This window comes from Daktulosphaira vitifoliae, unplaced genomic scaffold (genome assembly GCF_025091365.1).
Source record: "Daktulosphaira vitifoliae isolate Bord-2020 unplaced genomic scaffold, ASM2509136v1 Scaffold_3, whole genome shotgun sequence".
Taxonomy (NCBI): Eukaryota; Metazoa; Arthropoda; class Insecta; order Hemiptera; family Phylloxeridae; genus Daktulosphaira; species Daktulosphaira vitifoliae.
Window position 1 is genome coordinate 32,279,313 of NW_026099574.1, and position 22,181 is coordinate 32,301,493.

Sequence of the window (22,181 nt, forward strand, 5' to 3'; positions counted from 1 at the left end):
TTTTTTCAATTTTTTTTATTTAAAACTGCCATAACTTTTTCAAAATTGAACAAATCAACATAATTATTTTTAATAGACGCTTGATATCTTTACCTATCATTTGGTATATTTTTTTTATACATTTAACCCTTTACCTGCCCACAGGGAGGAATTTAAAATGACAACTTTTTCACAAAAATTAACTTTTTCAACTTAACTTTTGAAAGTGTTCCGGAAATACTGATAATTTTATATATATCTTAAATTAAAGCTAATTTAATATACTTTATTATGGGAAAAAAAATTTCGGACTTTATTTTATCTTCACGGTGAAAATGGCTACCGATTGCTATTTTTGTGTGAAAATTCTCGATTTTGTATTTTACATTTTTAACTTTATTATGCTATAACTTAATGAAAAGTGTATCTTCAATTACACATTTTTTTTATGAGAAATAATATTTTTTAATAATCCCTTTTTCATTTAACATACTTTATCTTAGTATTTGCTTTTGCAATAATCCATTAATTTTTTAAAATTAAACACTATCTAAAGATTTGCATCGAAGCGTTTTTTTTTTTATAGTGATTTTAATCACTGTCACTATACTTGATCCAACTAAGCTACGTCACCACTGTGCCGCAACCCTCCTGCGCTGGGTTTTTTTTTTATATAGCTTTATCAGCCCATAAAAGGCTATAGCGGCTTCCCCAAAGGCGGAGGTTACTTTTTATACTTCTGTTTCATGTTTGTAATAAGATGTGACTCCGATATGGATCACAACGCCATCTTTGGAATGTTTTATGCGATTCGTTTTTACTTGGACGCCATCTTAACAATTGAAAACCAATAATAAAAAAGAGAGTAGTGCCATCTATCTAACTGGATTTATATATTTTTGAAAATAAGTTTTATAATTAATCGCTAGATGGTAACAAGTATTGATTTCTATGTTGCAAAATTTTAATGATAATTTTGTTTTTAGTTTTTGTAGTATCTCCTATTCCAGCCGTCAACAAAACAACGTTTATACTTAAAGAAGAGTAAAATAAATTTGTATTATACTTGTTCAATTTTCAAATACAGTTATCATGTAGAGCTATATTACTAAATTTAGTAATTCTTTTATTTATTAAATATTAGTTATCACGCTTAAGAACATAAAAATGTATCATCATTATTTATTACGGAAGACATTTTTCTTACATATTTAATTTAAAATACTTGTTGGATTTTTAACATGTATAAGCTGTTTATTAGCTAGTTTGCATGGGGGCTTTGGGGGTTTTAGCCACCATAAAAATATTTGAAACCCCGTCAATTGAATTGAAATTATTTTTGAGGGTAGATGGTGTAAATGAAACAATTTGGTACAGAAAGTTCTCATTAGATTTTCTATCCCAATTTATGAAATAGAATATGGAAACATAACACTAACAAATTATTTTTTTAAGCTCTCCAATATACTTATTAAATCTATTTAAAATTTTCTTGAACTATTTATTATTATTATTTTTTATCTTTCAACACATAAAACATATTTGTCGCTTTAATTATAAAATATCAAAAATATAATATTATATAAAATATAAAAAATATAAAATTCATATACTCATTAAAATTTACTTAATCTAATTCTTCAGTATTTTTTTATTAAAATAATATATTTTTGGTTAAAAATGTTTATTATTTTCTGTTATTTTCAATTATTTATTAAATAATTTTTAAACTATTAAAAAGATTCTATACAAAAAACATAAAATATAATAACTTGAAAATTAAAATTAATTAATGAATTGTGGCTAATATTATTAAACAAATGAGATAATAATTTTTAACAAACAAAAATACATATAATACATACTATACTAAGTTCGAGAATTATATTTTATTAATGTAAACAAACTAATTTATATTAAAAGATAGTGTGTAAAAATGCTTCAATTTCATTATTTTGAGTTGATAAAATATAATACAAATGACTAAAATAATAAAATAAAGTAGGGCAAGTCCTATTGGACTAAGTATTTAGTCCAATATTGAAATAAATAATTTAATTATATAGTTTTGAACCAATAGTTCATGTTGATGAATATCAAATCTTGGATCATTTTTAGATGCTCTTTTAGTCTTTATAAAATGATCAAGATAAAATTGAATGCGTTATACATTTTTTTCCATACATTCGTGCTAAATTTCACACTTTAAAAAAACTGTATTAAGTTTATAAAAAATTTTTTATGATTTTAAATATTTTTGATTGGATATTTTTAAGCTATCTTATTTATTGAAAAATATTATTTTTTCACTCTTGTTTTCACCAATGAAAATTAAATATTATGATATTGATTTGCAAAATTACTAAGTTCAATAAGCTTTGTTATTAATTTGCTTGTTAAATTTACTCAATACTGGACTCTCTTTTATACTTATTCAACTATAATGAACTGAAACTACTTATTGAAATTCTATCACGATTAAATTTTAAATTAAAAATGATGCATATTGCATATAAATGGTATGGTGTGTAAGTTTAATAATGAGTCTGTACACGGGATAAGTTGTTGATACGAATATCGTTTTTAATAGGTAACAAACATTAGGTACACAAACACGTTCAAAGGGACGCAATATCATATGTGAATCGTGACACGAATACTCTAACGCTTTTCGTTACAAAAGTTGTGCGTTGAGTTCTTCACGTTATGAATGTGTGCGCTGCTCACTCAAAGGCCCATTTCCTGTCATATTCTCGGCCAATATGGAAACGCTTTTGATTCACTATTGTCGCTCGTGAAAATGCGATTGCCTTCCACGTGGGTCCACACACATATTCAGACAATGGGTTGTTTCGCGTACTTCCGGTAAAAGTCCCTCGCGCACCGAACGAGACACTACTGCAGCGTTTACATACATAACGGCAGTAATCTGCTAAGGAAAGGGCGACCGGAATTAGTGGCACATATTCATATGCGCTGTGAACGGAAATTAGCGTTTGCCAAGTACATTTATGCCTACCGTTATTCGTATTACGTATCTGTTGTGTATCCGTTGTCACATACGCAATACCGTTGTCAAAGTTTTGTTTACTTACAGGTCATCTTTATGTAAGCAATTGTCTTCTGCCGGGTCTATTCCATCGGCAGACACCTAACCCGATAATACACATTCTGTCAAATGAAATGAAACGACTGATAACGTCTTCAACAAACTGACACTAAAGCTCTTTTAGTTGTAAAAAATCTCACCAACTTCATTTTAAAACACGTTTGTAGCAATGTTATTGTAGTGCTTTTGAATAATAACGTTGTTAAACTATAAATAATTAATTGTTTTTATTAAAAAAAAAAACAATAAAAGGTTTATAACTTATTGAACTACATATTACCTTTCGAATTAGCAAATTTTACATAGAAATAGATTGAACAACAAGTTATTACAAATATTTCTACTGTGTTCTTTGCCAATTCTTTCCCCCGTCAACGCGTTATTGATAATGCAAAATATTATTTTCAATTGTTTGTGTAATAAATGTTGACTAATTGACAAATAGTATTAATAATGAAAACAAATTGTGATAACCTCAATTATTGAGTTTAATTGATACAAAATAACTAATACTAATCGGACGGTCGTGTGTGGCATTTCGACTATGAATAACCCTCGGAATTTTATTACCAGTAAATTTCATTCAAACAAGTTTATATTTTATAGTTCTCAATGGTTATATACGATAAGTATACGATTTTTACTTTTAATAAAATAAGACAAAGTTGTTTTGAAATTCAGAAACAAGTCATATTAATATATTAAAATATTTTGGGATGAACAAAGATTATTAACTGATAAGTAATCTAGAAGTTTTTTTACTTTTTACTGTTGGTTATTATACACTTACATGAATTTTAGAAAACCAGTAAAGTGGAGATCTAACATAGTAGGGTCTCAGAGTATACATAGAAATTTGACAATGTTTAACACCAGTAATGTTAAACGTTTCGATGTCATAATGGATTTTATTCGATGTTTATAATGAAAGGCAAAAAAAAATTAGAAAACTTTTGAATTTATTCATTTACTTTTTAACAATTTATTTTTATTAAAAAAAAAACATTTTTTTTTTGATCTTAAAGTACATTGTATTAATATTAATTTGACGTAAATTAAAAGAATACAGGTTTTTAAGAACATAATGAAAAATTTAAAAGAAAAAAATGTTATGATGTTTAAAATCACCGAGTACATTGGTTAGTGTTTGGATTCGAAAAAAAGGACACTATTAATTTAAACTCGATACGGTTTGTGATCTTTTGACATGTTTTTCAGAAAAATTGATTTAATAGGAGCAGAGTATTCATATAAAACACACAAAATCACAACATAGTAAAACCAATGCCTTTTTAGCAACGTAATTACAATGTCAGACATAAGATGTATTATTATTTTCATTTGTAATTAAAAAATTATGATTTTTACTAACGTATATGTTTGAATTAAATTATTTTATATTTTATTATAAATAGTATGCTTCATTCAAAGCAACAAAAACCCAATGATTGTAGACCCCGGGGGTTCATTGAACATGAGATTTATTTTACTATTTATTCGAAAGATAGTAGTCAATCGTTACTAAATATTGTAATATTGAATGAAATGTCACCGCACTCTAACCGCAAATAATATACTGCACCACCTTTAAATAAAACTACCCATAATTATTGCTCAGGGCCCTCTTCACTCACATTGATGATTTCGAATAATAGACATACATACAAAGCGTTGCATATTGGTAAGATATAAGTGATTTAACTGTGAGGAGTTACCTCACAAGTCGTGTGACCAAAAAAAGTCTTCATTCATGATAATATTTTAATAATAAAACGATAGAGTAATAATTGTCCGCCGTTTGCACATAAATCTATCATCGATATGAGAAATAATAAAATTATTTCTAATTTATTACGCGTTTTTCAATAAAAAACATTTTATTCTTACTTTGGAATTTTAGTTCATCGCCATCATAATTTTTTTATAGTCTATAACAACTATTTGAGAATGGCTCTATCTTACAGTTGGACAGGATTTTTACACCGGCTGGCGACCTGACACAGTCTCATTATGGATGAGAGAACCAATAAAGAGGCAAGGTGTATGTAAATGTTAAAGCTCCCGGATGGGTGACCATCCGGGAACCAACAGCAAATAGCGCAGCTGACCACTAGTGCAAAGGCGCCCACTGAATGATCCACTATGTCACAGTACGGTCCTTATTTTAAATTTTATTTATTTGAATAATTTATTAGACTGAATCCAATAAAATGAACAGCTGGATAAGAATCATGTTATATTTATAATAACATAAATGTTACAAAAGTTAATTAAAATAATAATTAATTTATTCGAGAGTTGTATGATCTTCTTAAAAATAATTTTATATAAAGCAACACATAATACGAGTTAAACTCAATAAAATTACTTTTTTATGTTTTATGATACCCTTTCACATTTAACTAAAATAAAAACCATACATTAAATTGTAGATTATTTTTTAATATAATGTATTTTTCAGAATCCTCTATTATGTGTCATTTTTATTTTATTTCACTCATGTGAAAATGTATTAAATAAAATATTTACGAATCACTATCGCTTCCGTTATTAAAACATGTATATATTAAGAGAATTTTTTTTAACCGTGTATACATAAGGGAGTTAACAGCACGAGGGGAATATGTTATCAGCCATAGTGTCGAATTGTGTAAACCCGTTTAAAAAAGATGTGTTCCAGTTTCCTGCATTTCCGCCGCCTATCGGCTCACTTCCTGCGTCCCTTGACAACATCCCTTTGCCACCAACACACATCCTGGCACTTAATATCCTATTTTCGAATAATAAATATCCTAAATATATTTACAAATAGATATGTATAAAAATGGAGGATATTATTTCACCCCTTGACTTTCGTTATCATTTACGGTTAATTCTAATAAAATGCATTGCAAGTTAATAATTTTTTTGAATATAAATTAGAAGATCCAACAATTTAGGATAATGAACTATTTTAGCTGATTCCGATACTCATCAATTCAAATAAAAGTAATTTTTATAGACCAATAAAATCCCTCAAAATAAATTCAGTTTTGTAAACTTTGTGTATTTATTGAACTTAACATATTCTTGTAAGAATTAATGGTTATAATTAAATAATCTTTTATTATTTAATGATTAGATTTTTGATAAATTAATCAATTAGCCAAAGGTAATTTTAACATTTAAATTTTTATGGCAAGTATATAGTAAAGTTAGATATTAGTATATTTTAATTAATAATACTAATTAGTTACTATTACGCCAGTTAGTATTATTACACCATTATAAATGAATTATTTATTGTACTTCTACTTTTTTGTGTTATCAATTATCTAGCACGTTTTGACGTTTTTTCAAAATAAGAAGCTGATCATATATTTTTCACATGTTCTTAAAATTCTTATAGTAATTTGGAATACATTTTATAGATCATGATGTAGACATAAACTGCTCAAACCTGAGGATATATAACAAGACCAATAAAAATAATATCGTCTTTGTTAATTAAAATTGACACAATAAATGAAAGATTGGCGTGGAGTAAATTATTTTTGGATTATAAGCACTACCTAACACTATTACTACTCCTAAAATCAAAAAATTACATACAATGAAATTTTATTCAAATAAATTAAGTATCACAGATTAATTTAGATTATGGAAAAAAAACAATTACGTAAATTTAATTATTAATAAATATTAAATTATTATGTTATTTTAATAAAAAATATGTTTAACTGCAATTTAGTTTTTTTTTAAATTAAATTATATTTATATAATACCTGAACCAGCTGCAACTTCGGTTCCATTTTTAACGACACTTATATAAGCCTAATGAACAAATTTATCAACTTGTAAAGGTAAATCAGAAATTTCAGCAAATTCGCATCGCGATTAAACATTGTAATACATCCAAGCTATTAAGCAATAAACAAAAGTTAAAGATCATCATAATTTAATATTTTATATATTTAATTATACATATCCTATAAGTGTAAACTTATAAGTTGTTTTACCTTAATTAAAGTATCCTTGAGATCAAATTGTTGTTCTAGTTTGAATTGTAGTAACTTAAATCTGATGAAGGATATGATATTATTTTCAGAACTTCAATGATATCAATTATTTTCGAGATCTTTTGAGCCATCTTTTTCATCTGATAGTAAAATCATCACTTAAACATTTTAAATCTAAATTAATATCAAGAAATATATATGAATGTTAAATTTATATAAACAAAACGATTGATCTAAATATTTGCTACCTTATTAGATATAGTTATTAAACTCAATTTTATTTCTAAATTATGATAGTATTCAACATATTTGACTATGTGCATCATTTTAACATTAATAGTTTTTGAGGCGTACTATCAAAAGGCGCATCATTAATTTGTCTAAATGGATACTTCCACGGCTGTTTCAAATTAAGTGCGTCAACTAACACCATAATAGTTGATTTGGATATTGAAAATTATACTTATAATGTAATACATTTATTAATTTAAATATATATATAAAATTTTCTTAATATAAGAAAATATTCTTATATTTATTATTAAATAATGAAAAAATCTATATTATTATTGATATTTAACTACAACAAAAAAAAATTATGTACTCTTATATTTATATTCCTCATTTTTTTTTTCTTTTGACAAATATTTACAGACTTTTTCTTTATTCAATAATTTCCATAATTATTATTATTTTAATTTAATTGATTGATAAAAACCAATCATTCTGAAAATACATTGACCAATTTTAACAATAAATATTTTTGGGAATGTTAATCTTTTGTTTTTTTTTTTTTTTATACATCAATCTAATTTATGATGGAAAAACAAATAGAACTTTTTTGATTAAAATAGTATTAAGTGTTATAATGTTTACTAAAAAAAAATTCTAGGGAAATTAAAACCTTGACCTCAATTACTAAAAAACACATATAATATAATACGAGTAGAATTTATAGGTATACATCGGAAAAATAATCTAACAAGTTTTTACCTTTTTATCTCAAATGCATCAATGGAACGAGTATAAATGAAAAGTAAAACAACATGACACACAATGGTCAACTGTGTATGAAAAGAATTGGGGTACTATTTATAAATACAGATATCTTCAAAGAAGCATTGTGCAGTTGTGTATGTAACTATTTATTAACTAGATGTATATACTACTTTAGATAAACTAGGAAATAATCATTTAAAATAATACAATTTTGTATATTTTAAATTAATTTTTAACTGTCAGAAAAGTACATTCATTTAAAATTTAATTATTATTTTTATAATATAAGTATATTTACAGACAAATATTAAAATAATGTACCAAATTAAAACATTTCATGGTTTTTTAAGATTGCCCAAGAATAACAAATCACTTTCATTAGTTAAAATAGCAAAAATAAAAGGATGGTCAACATGAAATTCAGCATTTGGTAAAGTAGTTGGCATTGCACTACCTTTCATAAACACAACACCTGAAACACATAATTTACACTAAATTATTTATGAAGATTTATTAAAATAGATGAGCACAATTATTAATTTTGTTTACTTTTTTATATTGAATATATTATTAAAAAAAATAATCAATATTTTTATGCAATATTAAATTAGCTCTATAATGGTTGATTGTGTAATTTTGTATCACGAATCATAGTTTATTTGAAATATCTTAAAGTGAGATGTAGACATTCAAAAATGATGAATTACAAACTAAATTATTTATGGATATTTACAAAAATATGCGATTACAATTATTTATTTTGTTTGTTTATCTTATTAACTAAATATAGTTAATTTTTTATTAAAATTAAATATATAATTAAAAATTAAAAATTAATAAATATATTTAAATAAAATAATGCCCGTAAATAACAATGATAGAAAATTATATATTATTTGAACATTATTTAATTAATTATATTATTACTTTTAAGTAATATTAATCAAAAGTGAACAATTATATTATTATTATTTTACTTATTTATTAATACAATATATATAATTGCATCATATAATTATAAAATACACATAATATTTATTTATTTATTTATTATAAACTACAGGCAATATCACAAAAAATACAATATGTATTTAACAGCAAACTGATCAACTTATATTATATTTAAAAATATAGGTTAAATATTAATCATACCGGATATCATTGTAAATTTGTTATCTTTTTTAATGTAACATTTTTACAATACCTGATGCAGCTGCAGCTTCTGTTCCTTTTTCGTCTACATCGATGAAAGCTTTATGGAAAGCTTTATTAGCAAATATTGGTACATCAGTAATTCCTGAAAAGTCGGCACTTGGTGTAAACATTGTGGAACATCCGAGCTATAAAAATAATATTTGTAATTATTTACAAAAAATATTATATAAATGTACGACGGAAAAATTTTTATCATACTTTATTTAATACATGTTTGAGATCAATTTCTTGCTCGATCTTGAATTTTGGGAATTTAAAATCAACATTATGTTTTGTCATATTTTTGTAAAGTTCAATGAAATTTATCTTAGACAAATTATTTTCTAAATTACTCAAACCATCTTTTGCATCAGGCAATAAAATCAACATTTTGAAGTGGAAATTCTAAAAAACAACTGAATATATTAGATTGTATTAAAAAACTAAAAAAAATTTTATTACAACGTAAGGCATATCCAAAGCAGCGAATTTTAAGTGTTTGTCGTGATAATAATAGTAACGCGAATGTTGGTACATCATTTTTACGTTGACCGCGTGTTGTCCCATCGAATAAAATGGTTCATCTTTCGTTGTATAAAACTCTTTTTCCCAAAGATCCTTAAAATGTAGTGCGCTTGTTAATACCATCACAGTTGATTCACTAATTGAATCTAGTGTTCAGACCAAATATTTTGAGAATGAGTTACATAAATTATACTTTATTCAAATTTCTTACCGGCAGGGAATAAATTTTTAATTTTTCCATTAGTTTTATTTTCAATCCATCCATTAATATAACTTCGTTGATCATTTGGTTTTTTATTAAAATCTAAGTTTTCCACAGTCGATTTCAAATGTTTTTTTATTTTTTCAGCATAACTAGACTTTATTTTAAATGTTTTCTCAACGAACATTCCGGTAACCAAATTAGCAGAGTTTCTGAATCGCTGTACATTTTTAAATGAAGTAAAAAGATTAATAATTAATTGTCTCTTATGTTATAAATCTATACACTCACTCCAATGTCATTTAACAAATAATCGTACGCCTCGATCAAACTTTTGTTTCTTGGCAAATGAATCGTATCAAATATTTCATCTGAGGTTTTTGAAGTCGCTCCAATACCAGCCATAAGCAAAACAACATGTATGCTTAGAGGTGAATAGAATAAATTTTCATTGTTTGTATTTAAAGACTAAATAAACAAATGCAAGTGCTTATAATTTTTATAAAAATGTTAAATTTTAATTATACGTACAGAATACAACGATTTAGAAAATTCGTGGTTGGCCAATCTTAATGTTTCTATATTGTTCATAGCAACAGCCATATTTAATCTATTCAATAATAATCAGCCCTAATTATCAGAAAATTTATAAGAGAATACTATTAAGAGTTATTTACGGTTTTTATAGTTCAATGTATACTAATCAAACTGTAACAAACAACAAGGTTTAAATACCTCTAATTAAACTATTTTTTAAACAAATTTTATCACTTCACAACATTAAATATGTAATCCTACCATATTAACTTTTCTATATAACTAATTTTAAAAACGATAAACTATATAAAAATATAGTTTTTATTATAATTACCGTTATTACTTTTATATAATACTAAAATTATAACATCAGTAAATTTTATGAAAATTAGAGGGAATCTCTAATGGAATTGATCATTTAATAAACTATATAGATTATAAAATTAAGATTTCGATTATTTAAAAATTATAACTGCACACACAAGTTACTTGTGTAGTTTATAAAATTTAAAATTTCCAAAAATTATATTAATATATATTTACGTACACAAAAATTAAAAAAAATTAGATAAAAAAAATTAATGAATTTCATTCTTCTATAAATGTCCAATTTAGTTATATAATGAAATTTTGTTTATTATTTATTTATGTCAGTTTTCATTGTAACTATAAACTCTTATAGCACTTAATATAATTCCCTACTAAATTCACTTTTATAAATTATTCGTGGATTTAATGGGATGCACTGAGACCTCAGGATTTTTAGGTTTTTAGGGGGACTCATACTTTAAGTGTTTAAAGATTAAGACTTAATTTTATTTTTTTAATTAGTCTCATTTCGGTTTTTAATATGAAGCGAAAGAGATGTTATTTTACTATATTTTTTAGGCGTATCACTTTATCTTATGCTAAAATTAAATTTTATAAATCAATCATTGGATAAGAAAAATGTTTTTAATAATATATTTTGTTAAAAAATTGAAACATTTTTTTGAAATCAAAATAATCGCTAGAAAAATAAATTGAAATTTTTTTATAATGGCTCATATTTTAACTGCACCTCGGCTTATTTAATGTATTGTAAATTTTTATAATAATTTGTGTTAATTAATTTTCGATATAGACAAAAATGTAATGCTTATTAAATATATACACTATAATATATGAATAATACTAATTAGAAAAAATTGTGTATTCATATGAATAAAATTTATATAAAAATTTAATAAATATTTAAATCTAAAACTTTGAAATAAAATTAATTAAATAAAATTTTCAAAACAACAATTTTAAACTTATTTCTTATAGGTGTATTTATTTATATTTATTATACAATTTATAAAACAATGTTTTACCTATTGACACCGTTATAAAGGCCTGATAATATTAATAGCAAATAACATAATGTTGGTTTTGAAATAATCAGGTAGAAAGGTTATATTTGTAGAAATAACATACTTCGACTATTATATTTATAGTATTAAAATGAGAAAAACAAAATCATAAATTAAATTTTGGTCTACTTATTTTTTATACAAAAAATTTCATGATTTATACATTACTATTAACAGCGTGATATATTAAATTAAAAAACCCCATTTTTTTTTGTTAAAACTTAATTAAAATTTAAAAAATTGTATATATTAAAATTTAATTATTTTTTTTAAAACCATTGTAAATAACAAGTTTACTGTAAGAAAATTATATTCCTACGGGTAGTTTTTAGAGGTAACTTTCAAAAGCTAATTGGAAACCTATTATTATTTTTTTACTATTAAATGAAAATAGTCTGAAGAATACTTTGACAGGCAGGTTCGCAACATAAGAACTCTCATCTGTAAGTAATGTTAAAAAGTAGAGCGTCACTGAACAACTTATCTAAATAACGAATGCTAATATCTCAATAAGTAATAAATCAAAACTGGTTATTGAGTAATCAAAACTTTATATTGATTATTCTCCATTTAATAATAAAAAATAATGTTAATTTTAATTTCGAAAGTTATCCCTGAAATCTAACCTTAGGAACAATACGTTTTATAAAAAAAACCTTATATTTACAAGGTTTTATAAAAATAAATTTAATTTTAATCTCTTCATATTTATGAAAAAATATAATTAAACTAAAAAATGGAGTTTAGTAAAATACTTAAAAATACAGGGTGATTTTTTTATCATAACCTATTCAATTACTTGCAGAATAATAATAATTTAAACATTTTTTTTTTTTATTATCTTTAGTTACATATTATTCTTGAATTTTTTACTATGTAATACTTTTTAAGTTCATCCCTTATGCCTTGTAAGGAGTTCAACTTTGTTTTTCTAAATGGTAACACATATTTTTAATTTAATAAAATGTTTGAGTTTATAATTCAATAATAAATGGCATTTGAATTTTTAATAAAACTTAATTTTTTTATTAGATATAAACATTTAAAGTTGCAAATTTTTGAGTTAATATATAGGTATAATACACAAGGGATTACAAATAAATGTAGCTAATTGATTTTTTATGACATCGATATTAGCAGATACACAGCATTGTTATTATCAATGATAGTAACGTACATTGTTGTGAGTTTATAAGTACACTAACTGACAATACAAAAAGTATATCTATTGGTTGTCACAATTGATAATAAACAATTCGTGACTGTGACAGCAATGTCATAAAAAACCAATTAGCAACCTATATTTGTTATCCCTTGTGTATTATACCTGTATATTAACTCAAAAATTTGGAACTTTAAATGATTATAACTAATAAACGAATTAAGTTTTATTAAAAATTCAAATGCCATTTACTATTAAATTAAAAACTCAAACATTTTATTAAATTAAAAATATNAAGTTATATTAAAAATTCAAATGCCATTTACTATTAAATTAAAAACTCAAACATTTTATTAAATTAAAAATATGTGTTACCATTTAAAAAAACTAAGTTGACACCCTTACCAGGCATAAGGGGTGAACTTAAAAAGTATTACATAGTTAAAAATTCAAGAATAATATGCAACTAAAGATAATAAAAAAAAAAATGTTTAAATTATTATTATTCTGCAAGTAATTGAGTGGGTTGTGATAAAAAAATCCCCCTGTATAGGAATTGATCACTTGTGGTTAATATTATTTAAAATTAAAAATGTATCTATAATATTAATTTAATACTACAAAATATTAAATATATTAACTAAAAAAACCACGAAAAATATTTAATAATTGCAAATATGTATTTCGAGTACAATTTTACCATAATAAAAATCATCCTAACAAATAAATACTACCTTATTTGTGGATTTTTGAGATGAATATTTTTAATATTTTTTAGTTTTAAATTAATAATACATATATTTTTAACTTTTAACAATATTAGCCACAAGTGATCAATTTTTAATATATAATTACGACATTCAGGTCTTTTTATCATAAAAAAGATTAAAAAGTTCTGAACCATAACACAACAAAAATACACTTGATTAAAGCAGATATATTTTTTATTAAAAACTGTATAAAATTTCATATGTTTCTGAAATTTTCCAGATCACTATAAAGTCAATCAATAACAACAATATTAATTTTTTCTAGTCGATAAATTTTGATCAGGAGAATTTTCTTAAATTAAATTTAATGAATTATTACTGTATTATAGATACATTTGAAATTGAGGATTATTTTGTATTATATGTTATAAGTAGTGTTAATATAATAATTAAAATCAAGTATTAAATTAATATATTAAATTAAATTAAGATGATGGTTTCTTAAGATTTCCCAAAAATAACAAATCATTTTCATTAGTTAAAATAGCAAAAATAAAAGGATGGTCAACATGGAATTGAGCTTTTGGTAGTGATGTTGGCATTGCACTGCCTTCCAGAAATTCAATACCTAAAACACATAATACTCACTAAATTATTTATGAAGATTCATTAAATTCATGAGTACAATTATTAATTTTGTTTGCATAATTATATTGATTATATTATTAATATTTTTATGCAATAATTAGCCTTAGAGTGTTTAAATGTGTAATTTTGTGTAACAAATTATAGTTTATTTAAAAATACCTTGAAATGAGATATAGACTTTCAAAAATGTAGAATGGTTCGGAGAGGCCATAGAAAGTCATATTAATACACATATGGGTCTACAGGGATTAGATAACAAGTTAAATAATTACTTATTGCATCAAAATTTGAAATTAACGTTTATTATTTTTTAAATATGTTTAAGGATAAGGAGAAATCATATAAAGACCATTAAAAACATTTTATTTTAACATGGGTAAGAGTATAATGTAAATAAAGAACACATAATATGCGACAACAAAATACACACACGGTGTAAACAAAAATATGAACTACAGTTTATAACCTTTAGTAACTACACAGAGTGGAACAGATCTAACTCATTTCATTTATGATCTACATAACATTTTATACATTTATATTTAAAAATGTTTCATGTTATTTATCAAATTTACAAAAATTATATTTTAAATTAATTTTATGAAAATAATTATATTAACAATTTTTATGGCTAAGTTTTAAAAAAATGTTGAAAGCAAATACTCTTATTTTACATCAGTAGTTATGCTTATACAGAAGTTAGTAGTTTAGAAATTTTGAATTTTTTTAAGATTTATTTACTGGTGCATTATTTTTCCATGGTCATCAGTATATACATAAATAATGCCTTAAAATATGATTATTTGGTATTAAAATATTTCTTTAATAGTAATCTATAACATTTTTATCTTCAAATCTTAAAAGAAAATTAATTCTTTAAATATTTTTTGTAATAATGAAAAATAACAAAAAAAATTTTAAATATATTATATATATAGTCCTATATTGTGTTTGTTGATTAAAAAACAAGTATAAAATGTTAATCATAAATTATATGATTATCGGTTTCTCCCTCTATAGTAAATATTTTATAAGTCATTATTTATTTACTAGTTATATCTTGGCAACATTTAAAAAACTCGTAATTAATTTTTCCACATAATTTTTTTATTTAAAATTTATTTTCAATTGTCAAAATAGAATTAACATATACGTTGTAAATTATATCGTAGTTTTAATATTATAATTAAAGTCAAATATAAAATTAATATAAAAATTAAGCTAATTCGATGGTTTCTTGAGATTTCCCAAAAATAATAAATCATTTTCATTAGTTAAAATAGCAAAAATAAAAGGATGATCAACATGAAATTCAGCATTTGGTAAAGAAGTTGGCATAGCACTGCCTACCATAAACTCAATACCTGAAACATATTATACACACCAAAATTATTTATGGATATTTACAAAAATATGCGATTACAATTATTTATTTTGTTTGTTTATCTTATTAACTAAATATAGTTAATTTTTTATTAAAATTAAATATATAATTAAAAATTAAAAATTAATAAATATATTTAAATAAAATAATGCCCGTAAATAACAATGATAGAAAATTATATATTATTTGAACATTATTTAATTAATTATATTATTACTTTTAAGTAATATTAATCAAAAGTGAACAATTATATTATTATTATTTTACTTATTTATTAATACAATATATATAATTGCATCATATAATTATAAAATACACATAATATTTATTTATTTATTTATTATAAACTACAGGCAATATCACAAAAAATACAATATGTATTTAACAGCAAACTGATCAACTTATATTATATTTAAAAATATAGGTTAAATATTAATCATACCGGATATCATTGTAAATTTGTTATCTTTTTTAATGTAACATTTTTACAATACCTGATGCAGCTGCAGCTTCTGTTCCTTTTTCGTCTACATCGATGAAAGCTTTATGGAAAGCTTTATTAGCAAATATTGGTACATCAGTAATTCCTGAAAAGTCGGCACTTGGTGTAAACATTGTGGAACATCCGAGCTATAAAAATAATATTTGTAATTATTTACAAAAAATATTATATAAATGTACGACGGAAAAATTTTTATCATACTTTATTTAATACATGTTTGAGATCAATTTCTTGCTCGATCTTGAATTTTGGGAATTTAAAATCAACATTATGTTTTGTCATATTTTTGTAAAGTTCAATGAAATTTATCTTAGACAAATTATTTTCTAAATTACTCAAACCATCTTTTGCATCAGGCAATAAAATCAACATTTTGAAGTGGAAATTCTAAAAAACAACTGAATATATTAGATTGTATTAAAAAACTAAAAAAAATTTTATTACAACGTAAGGCATATCCAAAGCAGCGAATTTTAAGTGTTTGTCGTGATAATAATAGTAACGCGAATGTTGGTACATCATTTTTACGTTGACCGCGTGTTGTCCCATCGAATAAAATGGTTCATCTTTCGTTGTATAAAACTCTTTTTCCCAAAGATCCTTAAAATGTAGTGCGCTTGTTAATACCATCACAGTTGATTCACTAATTGAATCTAGTGTTCAGACCAAATATTTTGAGAATGAGTTACATAAATTATACTTTATTCAAATTTCTTACCGGCAGGGAATAAATTTTTAATTTTTCCATTAGTTTTATTTTCAATCCATCCATTAATATAACTTCGTTGATCATTTGGTTTTTTATTAAAATCTAAGTTTTCCACAGTCGATTTCAAATGTTTTTTTATTTTTTCAGCATAACTAGACTTTATTTTAAATGTTTTCTCAACGAACATTCCGGTAACCAAATTAGCAGAGTTTCTGAATCGCTGTACATTTTTAAATGAAGTAAAAAGATTAATAATTAATTGTCTCTTATGTTATAAATCTATACACTCACTCCAATGTCATTTAACAAATAATCGTACGCCTCGATCAAACTTTTGTTTCTTGGCAAATGAATCGTATCAAATATTTCATCTGAGGTTTTTGAAGTCGCTCCAATACCAGCCATAAGCAAAACAACATGTATGCTTAGAGGTGAATAGAATAAATTTTCATTGTTTGTATTTAAAGACTAAATAAACAAATGCAAGTGCTTATAATTTTTATAAAAATGTTAAATTTTAATTATACGTACAGAATACAACGATTTAGAAAATTCGTGGTTGGCCAATCTTAATGTTTCTATATTGTTCATAGCAACAGCCATATTTAATCTATTCAATAATAATGAGCCCTAATTATCAGAAAATTTATAAGAGAATACTATTAAGAGTTATTTACGGTTTTTATAGTTCAATGTATACTAATCAAACTGTAACAAACAACAAGGTTTAAATACCTTTAACTTATAAAAAAATATAACTCTTATCGTAATTGCAGTCATTACTAATATATTTTACTTAAATAATAACATCATTTAAATTTACGAAAACTAGAGGGGATCTCAAATGGAATTGTTTATTTAATAAACTATATAGATTATAAAATTAAAATCCCAAGTAGTTAGCATTAAGATGAGGAAGAAGAAGAAGAAGTATTTAAAAATATGACTAGACAAGTATTATAGTGACTTTTTAGTGACTTATTATATTAGTGACTAATTGATCGTTTATGAAAAATGTATTGAATAGATTTGTGATGTGTTGTTTTTAAAATTACCAATTAAATTAAATAATAAAAATGGTGTCTTTAATTATTTAGAAAAAGTTCTCATTGATATTATAAATCTCTACTAACCCCAACTATATTTTTGACTACATTATTTTAATTAAACAATTAATGCTGGTTTGTTTTCTTTTCAATTAGACTACTATAATACAACACTCAATTAATAATTAAAGATATTTATTTAATATTGCAGATAATAAAAATGTTATAACCATAAAAATATATTTGTGTTATAAAATATTAAAATGTTCGTTTGTTATCGTTAATTTATTCTATATAAAAAATAAAACTGTTTTAAAAATACTTATATATATCCTATACATGATTTCAATTTTAAAAATGTCAAGCAACATACATTACAGTGAACATTTTTTTGTAATCTTATAATATTAATTGAATCAGACTTACAATAAAAAAACAAATGCTATTTAGTTTATTTATTTTTAGTACAAAATTATGCTAAATTTTGTATATAAAAAAAATTTATACGTTTCATAATAAATAACTAATTTTTTTTACTGGTCTAAATATTTACTATGGAAACGATAATTCATGCAACAAAATAATAAACAAAAGATTTTAACGTCAGTTGAGTTGAAGATTTTGTAAGTTTTAACGTTTAAGACAACTTTTCTGTGTTTTTGGCTATTAAAAATCTTCTAAATATACTTCAACTCATCATCTACGAAGATTATCTCGCTTAAAAAGTTACAATACATTTTCTGTGTGAAAATGATGATCCCAAAGAAGCATTTCTATTTATTATTGCTCTCGTTCGTGGTCTATTTTTGTTATGCCAAAACAATTAAAATCAAAGCCTGAAGAGTTTTTCAAGTGTTTAGAGGATGGAACTCTGATTCCTATTGAAAAATTAGAAGCGGTAAAAAGAATATTACCCATAAGCGCTGACTTAAAGGCTATTGAAAAATTCAGCGGAGACATTATGACACTTGGCAAGGCGAAACAGTTTTGTGTGAAGCATAACGAAATTCCGTGTTATCAGTTGAAAATCAACCTTACTATATTAAAGAAAGAGTGGCCTCTCATATATTCGGAATCTCTCGAGACATTAAAAAGTTATCAACAGACTTGTTCCACTTTAATTAATGACAAATCGTTAACACAACTTTTGTCAGTTGTAATACATTTAGTCAATAAATTGAACGCAGTAAGTATGAACGATATATTTATGTCTCTATAGTGAGAACATTTTAGGTATTAAATCAATATGCATTAGTGTATTGTATTAATTTTAAACTTAAATGGCACATATTAAAAAAAAAACATACGAGTCTATTAGTGTACACAAAGTTGTATAATATTTTCTTGTTAATACCTTTTGTTATTTATAAATATAGAATAATTAATACTAATTTAAACTACAAGATAAAAAAAATATGTAATAATGTATTTTAAGCTGAAAAATTAAATAAACAAGTTATTAATTAAAACATGATTATATGGGGGAAGTTATGTTTGTGAAGCAGACGGTTTCACGTTGGGTACTCTGCCTAAACTGATGGATACACGATCTAACAAGCTAAACGTTACCTTCGTCCACTTGGCTGTAGAAATGGCTAAAAAGTGTACAAATAATACTTTTAGTTTTTTGAATTTAACTTCATTATTGAACAAATTGTCAAAAACTTCGTTTGAGTCTTTGGAAGTTGAGATTCGTAATCGCTCTCGTCAGATAATAAAATTGAAATCTGAACTGACACAGGTGAGCTATTCTAAAGTTATTAATAAAAATCTAATAGAGTTTATCTGTCAAGCAGATAAGGATATTGATGAGCTTAATGATAATTTTAAAACAACGGTAGATCGTATAAAAAGTTTAGCTTCTCATTTTGGTGAAGATTTTAAATCTTTTAACGTAGAGGAATGCTTCTCAATACTCCTTAAATTTTTTGGACAAATTGATTTTATAATTAAAGAAAATGAAAAAAACAAAGCTTATACTGAATCTAAGTTTAACAATGATCAAAATAACGGTTTTATAAGCAAATCTGTTGATACCAATGCTATTAAAAATACGCATTCCTGATCCGAAGACAGACAATCCAGTAATAGAGAATTGCTTATGGAACAAATAAAAAAAGGATCTTTTTCCTTAAAAAGTATTCATTGATTTTATATCTACTTATGAAAAGTGTAATTTAAACATTTTTTCCCTGCTTAATTTATATTTTTATCTTTCTGTATGTACATTTCACTTATTATGATTTAATTTTTTTTTTTTCTGAAATTATTATTGTGCACTTACGTATTTTACTTTTCAACTTTGGATTTTACTTAATTTTCCTTATACTTATAAATGTTTTTATGTAAACTTTCATTTTGCGAATAAAAAAATTTTTTTTAATAATTTGGTTACATTTAATGAAATGCTGTGTCTTTCAAATCTATATCAAATTGAAATTTTTAATGTGAGTAATAATATAAAGTAACAAAAAAGTAAATACTTTTAGATATTTATTCTTGGTAACTTAATTCATAGAAAAAATTTAGTTAAATAAATATACTTCTAATATACTAAAGTTTTTATTATAACACGCAAATATATTCCGTTTTTAATTATTTTTCTGTCGTATTAGATCTGATCAAAAATAAAACCTAAAAATTTATATAACATGATATTTCCCTGATAAAAGTAACTTTTAAAATTTTAATTAATATAAAAAAACATTACGGTTTACAAATGAAATCGATTATACACATATTTTAATCATTTGTGTATTTTAGTAGTAAAAATTCAGCTCTTTTAATTACTACGGTTACACTTCAATAATAATATTTATTTATATTAGTAATTTATTATGATTGAGATTACGACAGAAGATCAATTTTGTTTGTAATAGTTTAATATAACTATGATACCTAGAAAAAATTATGTAGATATAAATTTAGAAGGTTAAAAGAAATTTTTTTAAAATAAATATAAGTGGACGTCAAAACTATTACATAAAAAAAAAATTAATATAGCCTAATTTAATAAAAAAAAGTATATGACTAAATATTTACTTATAATTTGCTAGTTAATTAAAACACGTTTCATAAAACTATACTTGTATTTAACTCTACAGTATGCCGAAAGTACAGGTCGAACCGGAACGCAAATAACAAACTAATTGATTACTTAGAAAATCACACTCGGTTGTATTTCTAGCTTATAAACAGGGAAATTTTTAGATAACATACCAATTTTTGACGTCATTAAAATTTAATAGAATCGTTAATGCTGCTTGAAAAACAAGAAAAAGTTTTAACTATTTAAATGATTATCAAAAATGAAGTATTTTAAAAATACCTTTAAATTTATAAAAGTAAAGTTTTATAGAAACTATGTAAAAATGATTAATTTAGACTTCATAATTTGAAGTTTACATTAATATATGGAATTTATAATTTTTTCTGCAACTTAATGAATTTACTTAATAACAATGTAATTTAATAGAGTAGATTTAAGAACACTATCACATTATTTTCATTCAAAATTAATTTTTTATAACAATATTCAAAATAAAGTTTTACTTTTTATAACTATATACGAGGTTTCCGCATCAAGGCATTTTATTTTAATGACTGATGCAAACATTCTTTTATCCCACTTATATAGCAAAATACACTTTTTAGTTAACTTTAATGTTTACTTAATCTAGTAATTAATATATAGAAGATCATATATGTGTACTGTAATTTTATATTTAGATTACTTTATACATTTTAGCACTCTATAACTATATAATTAGTAATGACATTTCGATATTCAATTAATTGCAAAATTTTTTTTTTATCACTGTATATTGTCATTTTTTTGGTTTTTACATTTGGATCACTCTTTATACCCAAATTATTATACATTTTTTATTAAGATGAAATTGTATTTATTTTTTTAATTATAAATGGATGATCGGCATTATACTATAAAAAAATAATTTTTTTAGAAGAACTAAAAAATAAAATGTACTTCTAATATATATAATAATTTTATTCCATATATCATATAATTTAAAAATATTGGTCTCTGCGGGTTCATAAATATTATAATATATGAATATATTA

At 23.6% G+C, this 22,181-nt stretch overlaps 1 protein-coding gene and 1 long non-coding RNA gene across 7 annotated transcripts; both read right to left on the bottom strand.

Moving 5' to 3' along the window:
- Positions 1-6,210: 6,210 nt before the first annotated feature.
- On the bottom strand, positions 6,211-7,594 carry LOC126901766 (uncharacterized). Its single transcript, XR_007703107.1, has 3 exons — positions 7,087-7,594; positions 6,853-6,987; positions 6,211-6,527 (listed from the first exon to the last, which is right to left on the bottom strand). It is a non-coding gene; the product is annotated as an uncharacterized LOC126901766 (long non-coding RNA).
- A 739-nt stretch (positions 7,595-8,333) lies between these two features.
- LOC126901725 (serpin B3-like) lies at positions 8,334-21,277 on the bottom strand. Of its 6 annotated transcripts, none has more exons than XM_050678438.1 (8): positions 21,141-21,277; positions 10,538-10,636; positions 10,298-10,474; positions 10,016-10,226; positions 9,742-9,950; positions 9,499-9,684; positions 9,290-9,425; positions 8,334-8,557 (listed from the first exon to the last, which is right to left on the bottom strand). In XM_050678438.1, exons 2-8 carry the CDS (start codon positions 10,607-10,609, stop codon positions 8,421-8,423), a joined length of 1,128 nt encoding a protein of 375 aa, XP_050534395.1. In that variant the 5' UTR covers positions 10,610-10,636; positions 21,141-21,277; the 3' UTR covers positions 8,334-8,420. The 6 variants fall into 6 exon arrangements, with proteins under 6 accessions (XP_050534395.1, XP_050534397.1, XP_050534394.1 ...); XM_050678440.1 differs by having other exon boundaries at positions 10,538-10,616; positions 21,141-21,266; XM_050678436.1 differs by lacking the exons at positions 8,334-8,557; positions 9,290-9,425; positions 9,499-9,684; ... (2 more) ...; positions 10,298-10,474; positions 10,538-10,636 and adding exons at positions 14,280-14,437; positions 16,336-16,471; positions 16,545-16,730; ... (2 more) ...; positions 17,344-17,520; positions 17,584-17,662 and having other exon boundaries at positions 21,141-21,269.
- Positions 21,278-22,181: the final 904 nt, after the last annotated feature.